The sequence below is a fragment of the Leptidea sinapis genome, chromosome 16 (assembly GCF_905404315.1).
Source record: "Leptidea sinapis chromosome 16, ilLepSina1.1, whole genome shotgun sequence".
Classification (NCBI taxonomy): Eukaryota; Metazoa; Arthropoda; class Insecta; order Lepidoptera; family Pieridae; genus Leptidea; species Leptidea sinapis.
Genome location: NC_066280.1, coordinates 6,374,930 through 6,397,463, shown reverse-complemented (window position 1 = coordinate 6,397,463; position 22,534 = coordinate 6,374,930). Strand labels below are relative to the sequence as shown.

The following is a 22,534-nucleotide window of genomic DNA, read 5'->3' as shown; positions in this document are numbered from 1 at the left end:
TTTTGGAAAATATTCCAAATCTTTGCTTAAATGCGTGAATTGTGGGTTTGCGTGAATTGCTCAAAATAGAGGTTAGTTCTGGTTTTTTTCGACGTTTTCACATCTGTCATAGACTATCTAGACGTATAAATCATGTAAGTATTTTAGGTTATATGTACCTGAGTTGCCCTTAAAAGATGTTATTTACCAGTAATCCTGTGTATTGCCTACATTTGGAGCTACGAAAAAAGTGCGGATTACACTTTTCGGTTTCGTCAATTACATGTTTTACAAGGCTTGTTTGAGATTAAGTTTGATCGTCGACGCATCAACACACATATTATGTGTGGGTTACCACCTCAGTGTAAGATATGACCTAGTTAAGCGACCCCGATGCTATTCATACCAAACAACCACGACACGTGGAACATAAATGACAGGATAAGACCGCGCGTACAGATGTGATACTTGGCGTGGTTCCTGGTGGAATGGTCTTATGGTCAACTCCGCCCATTACTCCTTTTTTTGCCAGAGGAATTACAGCAGCAAGCACCTATTTCACAACGACTTAAATACAGTGACCAGCAGATCAGCAGCTCTACCTTCAACGTTGACAGCACATTGGAATCATACCTCCGGGTCCTCGATTTCTGGCGCGATGGGAAGAAACGAGAGGAGATTCTCATCCTCTCCTTCCTCGTCAGAGCTGCAGAAGGCCGCCACCGCAGAGCATGTCGTCACGTCCACCTGAGTATTAAGATCATAATTGTAGTGACGTAGATTTAAGTTATATATCATATGTATGTTAGACTATAACGTATTTATTTTATGGGCCTTGTAGCCTGAAATAAAGGAATTATTATTATTATTCATATTATTTTTTAAAAGGGCGTAAATATAGAGGGAATCAATTTTTCAAAAGGAATATTCACATAAATTTAACATTTACATAACTTTATTTGGCCTTCACTTATTATATAATTTTCATAAAGAATTAAATAAATATATACCAGAAATTAGGAAGGAATAAAATCAGTTGATTAATAAATAACCTTGTACACCAAGTTCATTCATTCATTCACTGTATTATTACTATTTTCCGATAATGTCTTGTGATCTAGTTGATGATGATTGTGATCCATTGCAACATCTTTGTAGTTCCGCAAACAAACTTTTCGGGAACATCTTAAGGCCAATAAATGAAATGTATTGTCGATTCAAGAGTTCTTACTTTAAGCCTATTTGAAATTGACCTAATAAGACACAATCGTGCAAATCGCCCTTAACTGATCTTACAATCATTCTGAGGGGTAGTTTGGACTACATGGAATATAATAGACTAGCTGTGATACCCCGCGACTTCGTCCGCGTACAAACAGGACTGGGCACGTAGTAGCAACATTTCAATCAAATATTAAAATTAAAAAAGTGTGTGCGTGTAATCTTAACCCGCGTATATGTATGAAGTAAAATTTAATTATAATAAACTTTAGGAATAATTAACAGATACATATATATACTTTTTTTTTGCTTATCTGAAAGCTCATAAATAAATGTTATTTTCATATGCCCCTGATATTCTAAAATAGTTGAAAAACGAGAAGTATTAATTTATACCATTAAATATATACTTACATTAATTAAAGCCGTGTTATTAATAAATAATTGAATAAAAATAATTAGATTTGTGAGTGAGTGATTGTCACAATGAGTTTCTTGCCACTTCTTCTTATTAAAGCTCAACCCTCAAAGGCGGTGGGAATATAAAAAGAAAAAGTCATTTTTTTGACCTGCATGAATGGATTTTGATTTGATTACCCTAAAGGCTTTTGATTACTGTTAGTAAAAATATAATATTAATTACAAGTTTAAGCAGAATTGTCAAATTGTAATTAGAGGGATTTTGTGGGTATTGCATGATATGTAGATTAGGATTCTTTTATTGTTGTTTGGTTGAGTCCTCGTAACAGGCTTCGTCATGCTCGCTTAAATGTCACTGCTTGTAGCGGCACCATGGGACGGGTCGTCCCCTTCCCTATAATATGGTTGAAGGAGGCGATGGCTGGCTCATGCGTCATGCTCGTGAACGGGCGCTGCTTGTGGTGGCAGGATGATCCTGTTGCCGGAAACTCGGTTTCAGATTCTTAATAAGTTATTAGTTTGTATGTATATATACAGGGTGTCCCAAAACTCAACGATAACCTGGTACCGGGCGAGAGGCCAAGGTATACCAGTTATGAAAAAAATAAGAAAAAAAATCTATGTCGCTTAGCACACACGCAAGCGATGATAGACATTTTTCTAAAATGTTAAAAATTTGACACCGTTTGTCGCATTTTTAGGTACTGTGATCGCAATTTTACAGTGATTTTTTTAATAACGTTATCTCAATTAACAGTGCTATTAATGGTAACCACAAATGAAAGTAATAATCATTGTTAACTAAGTAAAATAAATTAAATTTTGACGAGTTATGGTTTATAAAATTTATGTCAGTCAACTTTGACACTCTACGTTGGAAAAAAAAAATACTACACTACCTATGGCAAGTTTTTTTAAAAGATGGCCTAAATTTAGTCTAGATTTCAAAATAGTACAACACTTGCCACTTTTCTTGCCAATAAAACTGCTATTTCGTATTTTTTGCGAAAGGAACTCGTGGAAAATTTAATCAAAATAAACCGGTAAATTATCGTAACACTTTATTATCCTCCTAAAATTAAAGCAGATGCTCAAATTGTTTCCCTCCAGCACGAATACAACCTCTGCATCGCCTCAGAAATGACCTGTTCACCAGTCTTGCAAATTTCTGCTCGCATTGATTTCTTCTGATGCTGCATCAATTTTTTGGCGCAATTCTGTTACATTTTGAATTGGTTTTGAGTAGACCTTTCTTTTATGCATCCCCAGTAAAAAAAATCTACTGGATTCAGGTCTGGGGACCGAGGGGGCCATGAAATTGGTCCAAGGCGTCCGATCCATTTACCGGGATATAATTCGTTTAAATATTCTCTTACAGGCTGGGCATAATGTGCTGGGCAACCAAAATTTTATTTATTTTACTTAGTTAACAATGATTATTACTTTCATTTGTGGGTACCATTAATAGCACTGTTATTTGAGATAACATTATTAAAAAAATCACTGTAAAATTGTGAAAATTGCGATCACAGTACCTAAAAATGCGACATAGGGTGTCAAATTTTTAACATTTTCGAAAAACGTCTATTCGCTTGATTAAGTGACATAGATTTTTTTTCTTATTTTTTTTCATAACTGGTATACCTTGACCTCTCACCCGGTACCAGGTTATCGTCGAGTTTTGGGACACCCTGTATAGTTAGCCGGATATATATATATATAGTTTACCGGAAGTACTGAACGTTACTTTCGTCAGAAAAATATTCTGAGATACCCCCAAGTCGCGCCTAAAGAAGTTTTACTTCAAAAAGAACACCTATAACATAATAATTATATTGTCGCTACACTTTTTGTAAATAATGATGTGTTCTATAAAGTCATAGTATATTATTTTATTCTATCATCAATAGTTATCGCAGCGCACGCGATGTCAAAATTATTTGAGGTTATTTTTTACACCTTATTGGAGTTGTAGTAATAATAATAAAGTAGATAAGGATAGGAGGATAAAAAAAAAGGCTACATTTTTTTTAAATATAATATAGCCTATGTTACGGGGATAGTGTTGCTTTCCACCAGTGAAAGAATTTTTCAAATCGGTTTAGTAGTTTTGCAGCCTATTCAATGTAAACAATTGTACTTACAAAACATACCATGCATAAAAAAATTATCAATGCAAGTCGTCAATTTAATATTTATAAGTGTTTATAAGTTAATACCTAGACTTGACGGAAATACTGAAACAAAGAAAAAAAAATTTCTATAACAAATAACATTTATTACTTTAACAGTGTGTTAGTTTAAAACATAAATATAAAAAAAAAATATAGAAAAATCTTATTCGAAGTGGTCTCCATTGGTCCATACAGTCCTTTAAACGTTGAAGCCAGTTATCAATAGAAGCACACACTCGTTCCATGGGAAAATTCTTCACTGTCAATCGTACGGATTGTTTTAGGGACACCAAATTATCATGGCGTTTAGAGCAAGCCGTACTCTCTAAAACTGATCATAAATCATAATCCAGCTGATTAAGATCGGGACTAGACGACGGCCAGTCTTCAGCTCTGATGAAGTCCGAAACGTTCGTTTCTAACCAAGACTGCGTAGACCGAGCTTTATGACCCGGCGCCGAGTCTTGCTGGAAGGACCCGTGAAGGAACACGTGTAGTTACGGCACAGGTCACGCGAGAAGGAAAAGCCGTAGACCTTTCTAAAGAGACGAGTCGATGAAATCAAATCCGTGAGATGGTACATGGACTAGAACTGCTGGTGTTACACATTTATGGCAGACATTGGAGGAGGCCTTTGCCACAATAGGCAAACAGATAAAATGATCATTTAACTGTAATCTTTATAATGTTTTCCTTTCAATATAAATTTTGTATGTTAAGAAATACGCAATGCAAATCTTGTGTGAACAAAGGCTTATACCATTATTTATTAACATGGAAGCAACTCACCTCCACCTCCTCATCATCTCTCATCTCTCCGCTCTGGTCCACCGAGCGGTCCTCATCTTCCACGTCGAACTCACTCTCTCTCTCCTCGTACTCCACGTTCTCATCCAGCTCCTTGAAGTCGGGCGCGAACGCAGACCAGTTCTCCACTTGATTCTGCGCCCATATTGACACAACACCTAAATATTATAATCATATGTCAAAAGGTTCTCACATAACAATCATTCATGTCGGTTTGATAAAAAAATTAGTACTGTTTACAAGTCAGTTTGTAAATATTTTCATCTATTTGTGCTATATATATAGTATAGGTAAATGTAAGTGTCCTTCTAGATATATTAGGTACATACAAAGAACTAATCTCACTAATTACAATCCTTTGGATTGAACTGTTAGTATTTCAAAGTAAGCAGTTTCATTCTTACGACAAGCACTTACCTGGTGTTTTATTATTAATAACAGAGTGACAGCCCAGTGATAGTAGTTAATGGTGCTTCTTCACATAATGATTTTAATTTCCTTTCCATTATTAGTTAGTTCTTATTATATTATCCTTCAAATAACGTTATGACGTATTCCTATGTATGTGGAATCCTGACTTACCTACAAGAGTTCATTCGTCACAGAGACATTAATTATTGAAATATGTACCGACACGTGTGTGACGTATGAGTACCACTTAGTCTCAACAGAAGTAACAATATGTAACGTGAACACAGAAAGTAGGGTTAGAATAATTAAAAATTTCCGCGCTGGCGTGGAAGGTAATACTTGTTTCTATCATTATATTTATTGTTATTGATATAGATCTTGCGAGTTTTTTGTATTCTCTTATCACAAGTGTAACTCAAACTTATTCAATTAGATAATAGTTAAAAGGTAGTCTTAATTTAATGCTGTTAAAAGAAACCTTCTTCCACATACAACCAAATGTAAAAAAACCCTAAAATACAGCCCTTTGTGAGCCTCTGGTTCGGAAAGGTTACCATAAGATGACCCGAAGTCTCGTTTCTCCCCCCCATCCATACAAAAGTAAAGTAAAGGTCTCACCGGCACTTATACTCGCGATGATTGGTCTCACAGGATGCCAGACTACATCCAACAGGAGCTCTCCTTTGGTACCGTGCAGTATCTTCACAAGATTCCCGATGGACTTTTCCCATATGTATAACGCGTGTTGTCGCGCCGAGCCAGCGCAAATGTACTCGCCGTCGCCTGAGAAACAACATTTCTTCCATGTCGTCCTGTTATCAAAATGAACAAATAATCAACCTTGGATCATTATTAACAACATGCATTTGATGTAGAGAAATCTCTGCAGCATGAGAAATGATCATCACTTACCACCAGGTAACTCTGTACCTATGCCTATTCCACTAAAAATTCTCGAATAATATTTTGTTTTTTACTGAATGTTTACAGATAGCCAAAAAATGGGAGGTTTAGGGAAGGTCAAATTAATTACTATTATATCAGGGGTTAAAGTATGATATTGCCTATTTGTACTGAGACATAAAAAACGTTTTTTTTTTAATTAACATGTTTATTTAATCAAAATAGTTACCATTATTTTCTATACATTGGTATGTATCTATAAAATGGTAGTCCGTTGGAGCAAGGTCTGGCGAATACGGAGAGTAACAAATGGTCTCTAATTGCAGTTTCGATCAGTAGGGTTAAAACGATTCCTCGTGCTGTATGAGGTCTCGAGTTATGATGGAGCAATAATGGTGAAGATCGATTCATGAGTCGGGGCTGTTTCACTGCTAGTTTTGCTAGCATTGTTCGAAGTTCGGCACAGTAGACATCTTGCTTGACTAGATCGGAGCTATAGTGAAGAACACCATGCTGACCACCAAACAGTTACTATAACCTTTTTATTAGTAAGCTTTACTTTAGGACAAATGTGCGGCGTTTGACCTGGGGTTAGCCATTGCATTTTTCGCTTACAGTTATCGTAAAGTATTCACTTTTTATCGCATGTCACAATTCGATCGAATATTCCTTCATTTTTGTATCGATTCAACAAGGCAACACAAGTTTCAACACGCGTTTTTTTGAGCAGATTAGTAAAATCACACATTTTTAATTTTTTTTGACAAATGAGTCAATATTGCTGGTAAGGTAACGTTAAACCATGCCGCTAATTCCTGGGTAGTTTGGCTCGGATCTTCCATCATCTCTTTCAATTCATTGTTATTCACATGTGAAGACGTTCACGTGGTTCGATCTTCAAATCAAATTTTCCATCACGTAAGCGTTTAAACCAAAATCGCACGGTGTGATCATTAGCAGTCCCCTCTCCAAACGCAACATTGATATTGCCAGCTGTTTCTGCCGCGTTAGTTCCGAACTCGTAATCAAAAATCACGAATTATCCATCTTTGCTGATTAAAAAAACAACTGAAAGTCGATAATCGAATGTAGCACATTTTTTAAAAGAAGAACTACATAGGTACCATGTGATAAAAGTTTCACTCAAAAATCTGAAACCATGAAGGTTCTATGTCAATTCGAAGTAGCTATTACATTAAAACAGTTGTTGAATTTAGGTTATTTTTTTGTTAACGCTGATCGTGGTGTTTGTGAAACCGAATTTTATTGTTATTGTTGTTTTGGTGGTGGTATAACTATTTTAGGTAAGTATATGGTATTTTCTAATTATAAGTGGAAGTGAGTATGGAGGAGCCGCCTGATGATAGGGGGGGGGGGGGTACTCCCAGACAAATCAAGAGCATTGAAAAGAACGGCAGAGATGGAGATAACTAAACCTGATGGCAAGAAGATAAGGACACCTGCAGAATCGATCCAATCAATTTATTCGAAACCTGGTTTTGACTCTGACACTAACCTTAAATACTCTGATGAAGACAAAGGCCCATTCTCTGTATATGTCTCTAAAATTGAGCCAGATCCCGTGTCGGGATACGCATTGAAAATCCTTAAATTTGCACAATTCCTCCACAAAAATAATATAACCGGTATTAAAGAGGGAGGCATTAAGAAACTTGGCCGCAATAAGATCTCAGTTGATTATCATTGATCAGCTGAAAAAGTTAACAAATTCTTAGACTTGGATATACTAGAATGTAACAAATATTCTGCGTATATTCCGAAATTTCAAATATTTCGTATGGGGGTGGTCCGCGATATACCTACAGATTAGTCCCTCGAAGAACTTATTCAAGGCATAGTGTTACCAGTAAATTGTGGAGAGGTAATTCGAGCGAGAAGGCTAAATGCATTACACACATGGGTACCTTCCAACTCAGTGGTACTAACTTTTTTCGGCCAATCCCTACCCGATAAAGTTTATTGCTACCATGCTTCTCTCCCAGTTTCCCTTTACCAGCTTCCCACGATTCAATGCCGTAACTGCTGCAGTTTTGGACATATAGCCAAACAATGCAGATCTCAGCCACGATGTTATAGATTCGCTCAACCTCATTCCGGAGATTCATGCACAACTAATGACTTGTAGGCTTCCTGCTTCCTTTATCGTGGTGGAAGTCATATGGTCATCGATAGTATTAAATGCCCCGAACATGCTCGACAAAAATCGATTAAACTTGTTATGTCACAGGAAAATATAAGTTATTCGGAAGCCTCAACCAGGTTTAATAAACAAAGACGACTTTATTCTGAGGTGTCCAGACCTCATCCCTCCCCTGATACTCCTCAAACTTCTCAATTCCAACCGGCGACCTCCACTCCCCGCACTTCTTCAACATCTTACAAGTAGACATTCTTACTCCCAGCTAAACCTAAACCAGTGTTAGGGAAATCCTATGACCGTCAGGCTCACCAAAATATTATCTCCTCTCCCTCCTCTTCCCAGCCAAACGGCTGTGCCTTGCAGCTATTGCCATCCATAGAATCAACCCCTCTCCCCACTCCAAATGATAGATTATCATGTCGCACGTCAAGACTTCTTTCCAAAAAGAAATCCCTTGGATGGCGTCAATTCTGTGAATCCTTATCTCCTCGTTCCCCCTTTCCCTCGTTTGGAAAAATATAAAAACGTATCGTAGAGGTTTTGACATGCCGGACATTTCAAACAATGAACCAAACTCTTTTATTAATGACTTCTTTTACCATCTAGCTCCTCCCTACGTCCATGAATCTGATCGCCTTTTTACCCCCGATCCGATTTCTACCCTTTCCGACTCAGACAAAATGAACGATCCTTTTTCCTTATCCGAACTAACATCTGTTCTTGATCAAATTCGTGATTCCTCTCCTGGCGCGGATGGTATACTTATATACGTATATGGTTCCTTCATTTGTAAATCCTCTACCACTAGCAAAAAAGTCCTTCTTAATATTCTCAATTCGTTCTACTCCTCCTGTGTAATCCCAAATTCTTGGAGAACACAAATTATTATACCCATCCTTAAACCTGGCAAGGACCCATTGGTTGCTTCCTCCTATCGTCCCATTGCTTTGTCGTCAGTTCTGGCCAAAATTATGGAAAATTTGGTAAAAAATAGATTAGAATGGGTAATAGAAAATAAAAATCTCCTTTCTAATAGCTAATATGGCTTTAGGAAAGGTAAGGGTATGCTGGACAACTTAAGCATCCTTACTTCTGAAATTCGTTTAGCATTTTCTAGAAGCGAGCATGTTGTTGGGGTCTTTCTAGATGTCTCAGCGGCATATGACAACGTTCACCTTCCTCTACTCAGGCAGAAAATGCACCAGCTGAGTATTCCTGTTAGGTTGATCAATATCATTTGTAATATGTTAATGGGTCGCTCTATTTCCGTCCGCCATCAAAGAACGCTCCTCCCACCTCGAACTGTCTGGAAGGGCCTCCCACAGGGTTCTGTGTTAAGTAATATCCTATATAATATATATATATACTTCTGACCTAGGCCTTACTGTTAGCCCATTCTGCAAAATTCTTCAATATGCTGATGATATAGCACTATACTCCATCTCATCTTCTTTTAACTATTCATCATCTTGCTTAAATTCTGCTTTATATTATCTGAATCAATGGCTCTTAGACCACAACCTCACTCTTTTTGTTCCCAAATGTACTGCGGTTATTTTTTCCCGAAAACGCACTATACCGGTCATAAATCTCTCAGTAGGTGATGAATCAGTCCCGTTTAAGGATAATGTTAAATTCCTAGGTCTTTTTCTTGACTCTAAGCTCTCCGGTATTCACCACTTGAAGTACATTGTTAAGAAATGTGAGAGGGGTGTAAACGTTATGAGGGCCCTTTCGGGGGTACGCTGGGGTGCCCACCCATTTTGTCAAAAACTTTTATACAATGCTTTCGTTCTACTTGAGCCGTGTAGCAAAATAGCCCTGTCCAAATTAGAGAAAATCCAGTCCAAATGCTTACGAATCATAACTGGTGCTATGAAATGTTCTCCCGTCAACGCTCTCCAAGTGGAGTGTGTAGACCCACCTCTTCAGCTTCGCCGTCAGTACCTAGCCGATAGATTCCTAACTAACGTAATCCAAATCAGCGCACACCCCCTTCTTGATATTCTGCACTCTTTGTCTCTAACTATTCAAACTTCTTTTTATTGGTCTCATAAAGATCCGCCTCCGTTAATTAATTCTTATACTAAATTTAAAGCCTTTCCAGTTCCCATTTACCAATCAGCCTTATCAGTCTTTGAAGTAGAATATCAGTCTCTCATTTTCCAACCTAAAATTTTCTTTGACTTTGGAATTACTAAACACTGCCCTGAAGCCAATAGAAAATTTAATTCTATTCTATCTTCTGATTGGTCTGATTAGGTGAAGTTGTACACGGACACATCCAAATTATCCAATAATAGCTGGGTTGGGTCTGCAGTTTGGATCCCTAAGTTCCGTATAATTCTAAATTACAAAAGTCCCCCGCAGAATTCCATCTTTACTGGCGAATCAATTGCCCTGTCAGAGGCGGTGTCATATGTTGAATCACATAAGATCAACAAGGCTTTAATCTTGTCTGACTCATTAAGCTGCTTGTTGGACCTAACAAAAAATCCTTTCAAATCTTCAAACATTTACAATTAATTTAAGAACAAAGGCATCCCTGTACAGATGTCACATAATGGGAATAGAAGTTGCATTAGCTTGGATACCTAGTCATCTAGGGATAACTGGCAATGAAATTGCAGACTCGTGCGCTAAAGACGCGATTCAGTCTGGAACATTAAAATTTAATTACTGTTTTCCTCGAGATCTACGCGCTATGTCTAAACACTTTCTGGCTGATTCATGGAATGCTTTATGGCAAATCACAAAACAAACTAAAGGTAAATTCTATGGTTCTATCCAACCCTTTATCCCCTCTAAGCCCTGGTTCTTTCCTCAAAAAAACAAAATAAACTTTTCACTTCTGTCATCATACGACTTCGCTCGGGATTTGTCTGTTCCCCCGTATTTTTGGCCAAGATCCGGGTAAGGGACCATTCTATATGTGAATGTGGCCTTGAGGAAGGTACTCTTGAACATATTTTTTTCTATTGCCCTAAATTGTCAATTCTTTTATATGACCTTCTACCGAAGGATATCCCTCGCCCCATCAACATCCCTTTTCTTCTTACTTTATGCCATTCCCCTTTCATAAAGATTCTTTACAAATTTATCTCCCGCAATAATATTAAATTGTAATTTCTATCCTTCATACTTTCTACACTTCTATTAGGCACATATTCCCACTTACATTCACACATTTCTCCCTTAAACTTAGATTAGATACTAACAAGGTAGTTAATATTGTTGTGTTATGGGTGTTTATTACTAACCATACTAACTCTTGTTGCCTATTCTTCAGTTCACAATAAAACCACAGCTATATCAACCAATCATTTCCTTTTAAATCAGCTCTTTATATACTTCAATCAGCTAAATTAAAATAAAAAATCTCTCCACCTTGACGTTGGCCGAATCGTCGACATTCAGTCGACGGAGCCAGTTATAAAAAAATAAAAAAAATACATTAAAACAGCTATTTCATAATTGGACCCCTATTTTAAACGATATCTTACGAAGGAAAATGATTACGTACTTATTGACAAGATCCTGTAGTTTTTGTATAGGCTCTGGTTCCCCGTTAAGGCCACACTTTAAGACAGTGTTTGTGTCGTATACTCGAATAACTCGGTCCGATGTGTTCACCAGGAAACAGCTGCGATGTGAAACATTATTTACTTAATTAATTTTGCGCGTTTGAAAAAAGGTCTTCATCTATATTATATTATGCGATCTTTCTACTACATACAGTCAAACTATGTTATGAGCATCCTTGTTGGAATTAGACAGTTATTTTCACAGCATCATGACACACGGTATTTTGCTGTGGAGTCATCGGTTATAGACAGTCACTCAAAGCAAAGCTCAAAGAAATAAATATTATTATGACTGTTCATTGTCAGTTCATTTATGAAAATTTAATATTAGTATGTTCACAAGAATTGTCACCTTTTTGCTCTAAATAGTGATTTTCATTATTATAACACTAGAAATAAGAGATTGCTTGTAACTAATTCTAGTAGGCTTCATAAGATTATGTATCTTATAGCTTTATCGTATAGCTTTAACGGTAAATGTATACACTTTTATGATAAAATCTAAGTCACTGTTCAGGCTGTATATGTAAATAAATTTAAATGTTTTATTAAAAATGGGTTTATTAAATCCTACTACTCAGATCGGGCCTACATTATAGTAACAATGACAGCATACAAAAAGATATTAAAGAGCGCAAAAAAGAATGCTGGAAAAATTTCTTGCTCCATTTCTTCTCTGTCAGAGTGCCATTTGTTTCCGAAGAGGTGGTAGTGTTTGCAGTGACATCAAAAATAATTCTAAAAGAATCAATTTTGAGAAAATAAATGCCTTTTATGCCTTTGTGCAGTGTTGCCAGAACAATATGACATGAAAAAGCGCACACACCTTGCTAGCGGTGGTGTCATGTACCGGGTCATGTCCTATAAAATATATATTGTTTACATCACAATGATCCTTAAATGATGACTTGATTAAATCTGAAACAAGAACAGAATACAATTTCTAGTATACTCACTCCCCTCTTCTAGCAAATTCAATACTCTTAATGCCTGTAGTACTAGATGTGCCCACTGTTATCTTAAAGCTGGCTTTAACAGTTAGAGTCTGTGAGTCCAGTATTAGAATTTTTCCTTTGGCATTTCCGGTGTATACATGATCTCCTCGGCGGTCAAACGATGCTATCACATTTATATCACCCTGAAAATAACAATACACTTTATATTTACATTATAATATATTATAATAATAATAATTATTTATTTGCATTATGTGTGAATGAAAGTTAACAATATATCCTATATGAATAAACATATTAGCCAAAAAGGGCATGCAAATAACATTAGCTCCACATCATTATATTATAATAAAATTCTAACGTTACAGCACATAATATTTCATTGTTACATTATATTAGCATCTACACAACATACCTATACATGTCATATATATATGTAGTCAAAGTTAAGCACAAGATTATAAAAAAGAAAATCACAAATTTAAAAAGTCAGATACAGCATAGAAACTGTAATTAATTAGCCATTCATATAATTGAGTTTTAAAAGGACCCATATTCAACATTTTAATAGCATCGACAATTTTTAGTAAACAAAATAGGACTGGGTGCTTTTTTATATACAAGTCTATTTGGATGTCGTTGGTCGCAGCCATACATTTCCAATGTCTCTTTACAAAAATACTAATTTCGTAAATATATAGGCACAAGGTTAACAATTTTAATTTAATAAACAGCGGTCTACACGATTCGTACGGACCTACTCAACAAATCGCACGGATATTTTTTTTTGTGCTAAAATGTTTTTTGGATGTTTACGCCATTACCCCAAATTATAAGACCGTATCTTAAGAAAGATCCAACATGAGCATGGTAAGCTGACAGTGTGATATCTAAATCTGTAATTTTTGTAGGCGCCTCAGGACATAAACAAATTTATTTACTCTACCACAGACCTTATTTATGTGTGATGTCCAATTAAGTTCACTGTCAAAAATAATACCTAAAAACACGGACGGGTAAAAAAGAACGACTCCGCGCCGTGATATTAGCAAGTGAAGCACCTTTATGCTAGTGTGCGTGCCGTTACGGGGGATACTAGTTACACAATTTTCACTCCCTTAAATAATCATATATGGTCACAAATACTTTTATAGTATGGTTTTTACGCTTTTTCAGAACGCACGACGGCATTTTTAAAATATTTTATTGCGACGCTAACTAATCTATCACAGACGATGGCAAATCATCATAATGGCGGTCGATCGGCTTGTATTAGTGTAAGTGTGTGGGGCTATGTATTTACTCGTTTACCGGCTTGTTTTGGTGCTTAACTGTTATGTAAGGTGACACTCTGAGGTAGTAACAAAAGTGGCCCAAACAAAATTAAATTATTAAAACTTTCGTGAGACATTAAAAGGACCTTTATCAGGGTGAGTGTAGGTCGCAATAACATCCCGTCTCATACTCAACCTGATGAAGGATCTCCGAATGGTCCCAAACTAGTTGATAGAAGACCAATAAAACATCAGTAAAGCTGTGTAAATAAATAATGTAAATAACAAAATGTATATGACTAATAAGTGAGGAACACCTGTGCCAGACTCCCCTATAACTATTAATTTCAACAGTTCCAAAAATCTTAGGTTAACCATTTAAATCTCCAAAAAATATTACAGGACAGGAATGCCATTGTGGGTGTGTGAGTTTAGGTTTGATGTATGTGTGTGTACATTAAAGTGCTATTAGTATGTTCACAATATTGATATTTTAGCACTCTTGACTACTGAACCTTAACTGACAAAGAAGGGTTAAAAATAAAATCACATAGAGTATTTAGAATAAAGAATCACTGAAAGTAGTTTCTCATATTGCCTTAATAATTTTTGCAATTAATATTTCATCTATATCACTTACTTAAATAATTTAAAATCTAATCTAGAAACTTTAAGAAAAAACGATTTTTATAGTTTTCTCACATCATCATCAATTGGCAATATTTTGTGTCCTCCATCAGTATCCACTAGCAGTGCAGCATGCCTCATTGGACACACCAAGAAACGCTTGTCATTTCTAGGATCAAACTGAACTCTCTGAATTGGAGTAGGGAACCTGTAGCGTTGCTCACATTCACCAGACAACACATCCCATATGCACACATTGTGGTCGGTTGATGATGATAACAGCTGAAATATTTCTGTATTGTAATTGTTATAAATTAAAAAATAAGGCAGAGTATTTACATTTGAAGAATAAGTTTAATTTTAAATTATAATTTAATTTTTCATCATTTAATGGAAAAACATCTTAATAAAATTCCTTTAAAAACAATTAAAATGTGTAATAGTATGAATAAATTTTAAGTTGAACATTACATACAATATACTGATATTTTGCATGTTATGTCTTCTACGGACTAGTAAAAAAAGAAGGACACCGCACCATGATATTAGCAAGTGAAGCACCTTTATGCTAGTGTGTGTGCGGTTACGGGGTATACCAGTTACACAATTTTTTCTCCTTTAAATAATCATATATCCACAAATACTTTTATATTATTGTTTTTTCACTTTTTCACAATGCACTATGGCATTTATAAAATATTTTACTGTGATGCAAACTGATCTGTCACAGACGATGGCAAATCTCATAATGGCGGCCGATCAACTTGTATTAGTGTAAGTGTATGTGTGGAGCTATGTATTTACACATTTACCGGACTTGGTTTGGTGCCTCACTGTTATGTAAGGTGTCACAGAGTCCTTATTTTTTCTCGTCCGTGATGCCTTCATGTTCATTGGTAACTTATAAATATTACAGTCAAAAGCATCGTACCAATTAAACTGCAGGTGTAAACACTTTTTACTATGACACCATTTATAACATAATATAATCCAATATCAACATACTGGATAAAATCTAGCAGACAAAAAGGTGTCAGCTGGATTACTCTTAAGGATATAGCACTTTTTAATATTGCATCATGACTATTAACTTATAATTTGGAGAAAATTATAGTATCTGTTAAAATGGCTAACTACATTTTGAAAATTCAAGTAGATTTTACTTCTTGTAAAATATTATATAGCAAATACATATTTATTTGTAAAACCAGACAAAAAATTATTATTCTTCTTCAGCTTTCATTTTCAAAAAAATATTATTATGCTTCTTATTCAGCCAGTTTATCTCAGAAGTTTGCACACAAAACTTAAAGGTGAGCAAGTAATTTATAGTTAGTTATACTTTAAAATAGTCATATGTGCACATATATGTGCAGCTAAATATAAGTAATGCATTTGCTAGGTAAGATTGACATCTTAAGAAATATTTTTATAATTTTAAGACTCACAAGAGATAAATAAAGCATTGATGACTGTTCTTTGTAATAATATAATAAGCTATAAAACAGCAATACCTTTTTACAGTTTCTAGACCAACTTAAACTACAGACTGGATAAACATGTGCCGAGATGGATTTTGCTATCCCTCTAGTGAGAAAGTCCCAAATAAACACCCTTCCATCATTACATCCCACGGCTAAGAGAGTACCGCGACGATTAAAAGCGCAAGTAGCTGCCAAAGATATAGAATCTAGTGTTCCATCGAATTCCTGAAAAGCAGAAAACGTACTGTTATTATGCGTAGTCTGTACACCCAAAAAAATATACTGCGGATTATGCCAATTTAACTTACTTCGGGATAGTTTTGACCAAATGATTCTGTAACATAACGGACACATATAAATCTTAACCGAAATTAAATTAAATTTGATACACACAATAAAAAGTTTACCTAACAATTCCAAGTTCATAGTAAATTGTTATAAATACTGAAATTAAAACACTAACACAAGTGAGTTACTCTTAAATAACAATTGCAATTGAAGAAGAAATAAAATAATATTTAATGTTTGAACTTTCAACACCTTGTGTTGTTAACTTGTTATTGTTTACACTTGTGTGAAATGTGAATTCAAAATTGCTTTGCTAACTACATATATTATTATACTCTTTGCTACCTACTGTTTTGATTTTTTTCGTCCAATATTAGGACAGGCAAAGGGTTCAAGCCCATACAGCCATTTCTTCGTCGTTTTTAAATGCTTTTTTTTCTTTTAGTTTCTTCACAATTTATGTCAAGTTCGATCATATTTTTTTAAAGGCCGTAGCCAAGTCTCTTGTTTCGAAATTCAGAAGTATATCAGTTTCTTCGCAATATTAGGTCAAGTCCGATCATATTTTTTTAAAGGCTGTAGCCAAGTCTCTAGTTATATTTTCCCGTCCAGGGTCTCAAATAATTTAATGTCATTTCATTGTTAATACATAACTCAAGCGAGTTTCTCTTCTGTTTCTGACTTTCACTGTCATGTTTCAAGTCAATGTCATGTCGAATGTCGATTTATAATATACGAGGTATAAATATAACAAATAACAATTTATTATTTACTAAATTGCTACGATACTATTCAAATTCAAATATTTTTATTCAAAATAGGATGTGAAATCACTTTTTGAAAGTCAAAAAAACTACCACCCATTCCAAAGTGAATGCCTCAGGCCTGAGAAGAATGGGCGCAACAAACTCAGCGGGCTTTTTTTTTTCATCAAAAATATGTTTTACAATTAAAGTAACATTTACAAAGTAACATTGTACAATTAAACTTATTATTTGAGGGCGGTCGCTCCATACTCAATCTGTGGTATCATTAAGAAAGTCATTTATGTTATTTACCACACAATTGTTTTTTAACAATTCTTTTGAATAACGTAACACCTTTGTTTTGAACATTTTCTGGGATCTTGTTGTAAAAGCATATACATCGCCCCACAAAAGACTTACTAACTCGACTTAGCCGAATAGTAGGCATCATCAGTTTATGTCTGTTCCTGGTGTTAACATTATGGTTATGACAGTTTCTGGCAAATTCACTTATGTGCCTATGAACATACATTACATTATCAAATATTGAGAAGCAACAGTCAAGATGTTAATTTCTTTCAATTATGCTCTCAATGATTCCCTAGGACCTAGGTTATAAATAGCGCGAATAGCCCTCTTCTGCAGCACAAATATTGTATTAATATCGGCAGCGTTGCCCCATAGCAATATACCATAGGACATAATACTATGGAAATAACTAAAGTATACTAGTCGCGCCATACCTATGTCAGTTAATTGTCTAATTTTTTTAACCGCGTATGCTGCAGAACTAAGTCTGTTCGCCAATCCTTCAATATGGGGGCCCCATTGTAATTTGGAATCTAGAGTTATATGCTACTAATAACTATTTAGCTATACTACTTAGTACCTAAAACTAAACTATTGTCTACCTCTTTAACTATATATAAAAATAATTACAATAATACTAAAATATATTAAACTACTGTATTTACATACGTAATGCAGGTTGCATTTACCTATAAATAATATATAATTATTAAAATTTACCTAAGTAGAAATGCTAAAATATATACAAATTAAATTACAATATCAAGTATCAAGTGAATAGACTGAACCATGTCCATAACTAGTAAATATTATACTCTAGAGGCCAGGGATAAGGTTTATCCGATGAAGATGAACATTAAATAGACAATGGCCCAGACGTAAGCGACACAGAACCGTATAAAATTTTCTGTTATGGTGTTGGTTACCTCTGCAAAATCAAGGATGGTATTCCTTGATTTTGAAGAGGTAATTGAATTATTAATTTCAGCATTACAAAGGGTAAACCTTTGTTTCAATAGTTTGATAGCAATGTTGTTTAAAGTTTTCTGTAATTTCCTTCTTAATACAGATTAGAAGATCAGATTGTGGAGGCGAAATCTGTTTATTAGAAAAAGGTATAGTTGAAGAGTTGTTTGTGATGGATTTGGCAAGGAAATCAGCTTTTTCGTTACCTATAACACCAATATGTGAAGGTGTCCAAAAAAATACTATATTTTTTGAAAAGGATAATTGAAAGTATTTTTCTCGAATTTCGTGAATGATGTAATTTGTTTTAGAATTGAGTCCAGGATTATCTAAAGCTTGTAAAACACTCATGCTATCAGTGACTATAACCCATTTATTAGAGACTTGCTTTTGGATATAATTCAGAGCTTCTAATATTGCCGAAGACTCTGCTGAGAAAATACTGACTTTTTCAGGTAACTTGTACCCTAAGCCTCTCTCTGCAGTCACATCATAGAAAGCAGTTGCCACTGCCTCACTGTTTTTTGCATCATCAGTGTAAATTTGTTGATAACCCACAAAGTCTGATAAACCATTGAAGACATCTTCTTTATATTTTAATTTGTGGTGTATGACTATCTCTATAAGGCAAAACTTACTTAAATAAGAACCATTATAACAAGTTAAGAGTACACTATTATAAATATCATAGTTAGCTTTGTAATTAAGAATTTTTCAATATCTTGGACCAGAAAAGAACGATGATTTAAATGAAAGGCATGAATTAATTTTAAGAGCAAAGGGTGTCTGGTATAGGATAACAAGTTTAGAACGAACTTGACTTGAGATATTTAAACCTCAGACTAAGTGGTGGTATATTTGCTTCAACCTGCATAGAAATGATGGGTGTTGAAATCATGGCACCCATGATAACCCATAAACATCTATTTTGGACTTTATTTAGTTTTTCCACTAGTAATGATTTATGAGCATAACACAAATATCCATATACAAAATGGCTCCATACTAAACTTTTGGAAAGTGTTAATAGTATTTTTGGATCAGTTCCCCAATATATACCTGCTAAAGATTTGAGTATATTATAGGCTTTTAAAGCCCTATTTGTTAGATAATCAATATATTTATCCCATTTAAAATTAGATTGAAAAATGACTCCTAAAAATTTTGTGGTTTTATCTTTTAACGTTGCTTTTAGCAGGACTGATATCCAAATTAAGAAAGTTAAAATATGAATTTAAGTTTTTAAGGGCATTGTTAAGTACACTGACAGTGCTTTGTATATTAGTACTTGAAAAATAAACCACTAAATCATCAGCAAATTGAAGATTAGTAACTTCAGAGCCAAGTTCAAGATTCAGTCTATATATGTATAAAACAAAGAGAAGGGGACTTAAAATTCCACCTTGACTTACACCTTAATGTGAATATCTTGAACCAATCAATTTATTATTATATTTAACAAAAATTTCTGCCGTTTGGAAAATTAAAAATCCATTCTATTATTTTTCCAGGAAATTGGAGTGAACTTAAAATGGATGAAAGAATATGCAAATTTACTTTGTTGAAGGCACCAATTATGTCAAGGAAAACAGCTACTAAGACTTTGTTGTTCTGAAAAGCATCATCAATATCCAAATATAAATGGCTAAGACTCTCTCTGGCAGAGCGACCACGGCGAAATCCAAACTGATTGCTTGGTAATATGCTATTATGTTCAACATAAAATTCAATCCTTTGTTTTAATAATTGTTCAAAAATTTTTCCAAAACAAGATGATAAAGTAATTGGGCGATAAGAATCTGCCTCATTAGGGTTTTTTTTTATGGAATAGGAGGACAAACGAGCGTATGGGTCACCTGTTGTTAAGTGATCACCAAGTTTTTGTCCACTTTAAGTATTGGTACCAAACAATCAACTTTCCATTCGCGAGGTATGGTGTTAAATATCCAGATTGAATTAATAATTACCAAAAAAATTTGTAAGTTTGATGTATCTAACAACTGTAACATTTTATAAGATATGCCATCAAGTCCACAAGCAGTATTCTTTCTTGATTCCAAAGCTGCCTGTAATTCAACTATTGTAAAGCTATCAGTCAGATATGAATTGGAGGGCAATGACTTAAGGCTACTATTTGAGATAGAAGTGTTCTCTACTGTATCAGGTGGGTATTTTTGAAGAAAATTTGTAACCCAATCATCATTAATGAATTGTTTTATTGTATTATAAGTTTTATTAAACTTTCGCATTTTTCCCACACTCTACTCGGAACCAAACAACATAAAGATTTACAAAAGTGTTTCCAAGCCAGTCGACACTCATTCTTTAATACAACTTTTTTCAAAGCTTGGGCCTTTTTGAATGAAATGTAATTTTATAAAGTAGGGTATGATTTGAATATAACATAGGCATGTTTGCAGTCAGCTTTTGAACATTTTGCATTCCACCAAGGTAAAGGCAAGAATATTTTCTTACTTTTATCATGTGGAATATTTTTACTATTTAGATTATTATTGTTAATTCTTGATTTAGGCAATGAATTTTTAACAGTAGAAAGCAAAGTAACACAAAATTGATTATATGAATTTAATGGATCATTTGGATCCACTACAAATTTTGTAACTAACTGGTTAATATTTTCTTTGTACATAGGCCAATCTACCAATTTTGGATTGAAATGATTAGGGATGATTTGAGATGACTGGTAAATGACTAATATAATCAAATGTATATTCTGTTACAGTGGGAAGATGATATCCACCTAAAGGGGAATCACAGACCTTCCATTCACAAGAGAAAAGTAATGAAGAGGATACCATTGTCAAATCAAGACCATTCGGCCGCCAACTGTTTGAGCCAACTGTAGTGGGACTTCCATCATTCAAAAGTGCCAAGTCATTCTCCTCCATGACATCTAAGATATCTCTACCATGAGTGTCTGTGTTTCCACAACCCCAAAGAGTATTATGTGCATTAAAATCACCAGTTATTTATTATCCTTGGACCAGGAATGGACTTTATTAAATTATTCAACTTTGATTTTGTAAAACTAGGAGTGGAATGTGGAGGACTATAGAAGCTTACTATTGATATTAATTTGTGGTTAATTTGTATAACAATATTTTGTATTAAATCATCATATGAAGTAATTAGATTTTGAAAATGAATACTATTATGAACTATAACAGCCACACCATTATGAGCATTACCACAGTCATTTCTCACAATGGTATAGCCTTTTATACTAAGTTTCATAGAAGGTTTTAACCAGGTCTCTGAAATTAAAGCTATGTGAATTTGTTTATCACTAAGAAATTTCTCGATAACATTCTTACTATGCATAATGTTTTGAGCATTCCACTGCATAATATTTAGGGTGTTGAAATTGAATTTGAATTGAAAAAAATGTTTTTCAGTAAATTCTTAGTCAATAAAAAAAAATACTTTGAGAGTCTGATATGTTAGGTGTTATTGTTTTTTAATGTTGCATGTAAAATATCTGTAATATTTTAACTGTTAATTGCCATATTTTCTGTTTTATTTAATGATATTATTCTGATTAACGATTCTGTTATCAAATTAATTACTTTCTTGTCTGAAAGTAATTTAGAGATATCTAGTGGATTTTTATTTAAGCTGGGGAAATTACTTTCATTAAATAAAGATGAGTAAGGTCTTGAAATAAATTTGTTTTTATTTTCTGTGATTTTTTGTTGTTTTACAGGGCATTTGCCCGAAATAGCAATATGGTCCCCTTTGCAGTGAACACATACTGCTTTTTCTACACTGATGGTGCAATGTCCATCACCACAAACTGAACACCTTTCAGCATTTTTACAAAATTTGGCAAGATGTCCATACCTTAAACATCGGTAACACTGCTTCACAGGAGGTACATATGGCAATACTGGCAATCTCCACATCTTAAGATAGACATAGTCTTGGAAGAGAAGTGGAGCTTGCAAATGTGATTGCAACTGTCTGAGTAGGCTGCCATGAAAATGTATTGTTAAATCTCTCACGCTTCATTATGCGTCTGACACAAATAATTTTGTTTGTGCTTAATGCTAGCGCTTTAAAAATATTTTTGTTAGACATATCAATTGGTACAGAGGTTATCACTCCAGTCAATTCAGTGGATGAAGCTGGGATTGATGCGATAATGTCTTGTTCTTTTAAGAATGAAGAGTTATCTAAAAATGCATTAGCTAAGTTGGCTTTATA

At 34.5% G+C, this 22,534-nt stretch overlaps 1 protein-coding gene and 1 long non-coding RNA gene across 5 annotated transcripts in view; one reads left to right on the top strand and one right to left on the bottom strand.

The window, feature by feature from the left end:
- LOC126968807 (retinoblastoma-binding protein 5 homolog) overlaps window positions 1–16,736 on the bottom strand; it is a 30,403-nt gene extending 13,667 nt beyond the window's left edge. The window contains exons 1-9 of one of the 3 annotated variants that reach the window (XM_050813920.1): window positions 16,409–16,588; window positions 16,310–16,335; window positions 16,032–16,226; window positions 14,593–14,799; window positions 12,617–12,798; window positions 11,600–11,719; window positions 5,631–5,824; window positions 4,584–4,759; window positions 613–726 (exon numbers count right to left, since the gene is read on the bottom strand). In XM_050813920.1, coding sequence (XP_050669877.1) covers window positions 613–726; window positions 4,584–4,759; window positions 5,631–5,824; window positions 11,600–11,719; window positions 12,617–12,798; window positions 14,593–14,799; window positions 16,032–16,226; window positions 16,310–16,335; window positions 16,409–16,427 — 1,233 coding nt within the window. In that variant the 5' untranslated portion in view covers window positions 16,428–16,588. Of the gene's footprint in view, window positions 1–612; window positions 727–4,583; window positions 4,760–5,630; window positions 5,825–11,599; window positions 11,720–12,616; window positions 12,799–14,592; window positions 14,800–16,031; window positions 16,227–16,309; window positions 16,336–16,408; window positions 16,589–16,638 lie in introns of those variants that run through there. The other 2 variants (XM_050813922.1, XM_050813921.1) reach the window with 2 other exon arrangements.
- A 1,291-nt stretch (window positions 16,737–18,027) lies between these two features.
- Window positions 18,028–21,990, top strand: LOC126968847 (uncharacterized). Of its 2 annotated transcripts, XR_007730299.1 has the most exons (4): window positions 18,028–18,265; window positions 18,414–18,765; window positions 19,822–20,007; window positions 21,054–21,990. It is a non-coding gene; the product is annotated as an uncharacterized LOC126968847 (long non-coding RNA). The 2 variants fall into 2 exon arrangements; XR_007730298.1 differs by lacking the exon at window positions 18,028–18,265 and having other exon boundaries at window positions 18,273–18,765.
- Window positions 21,991–22,534: the final 544 nt, after the last annotated feature.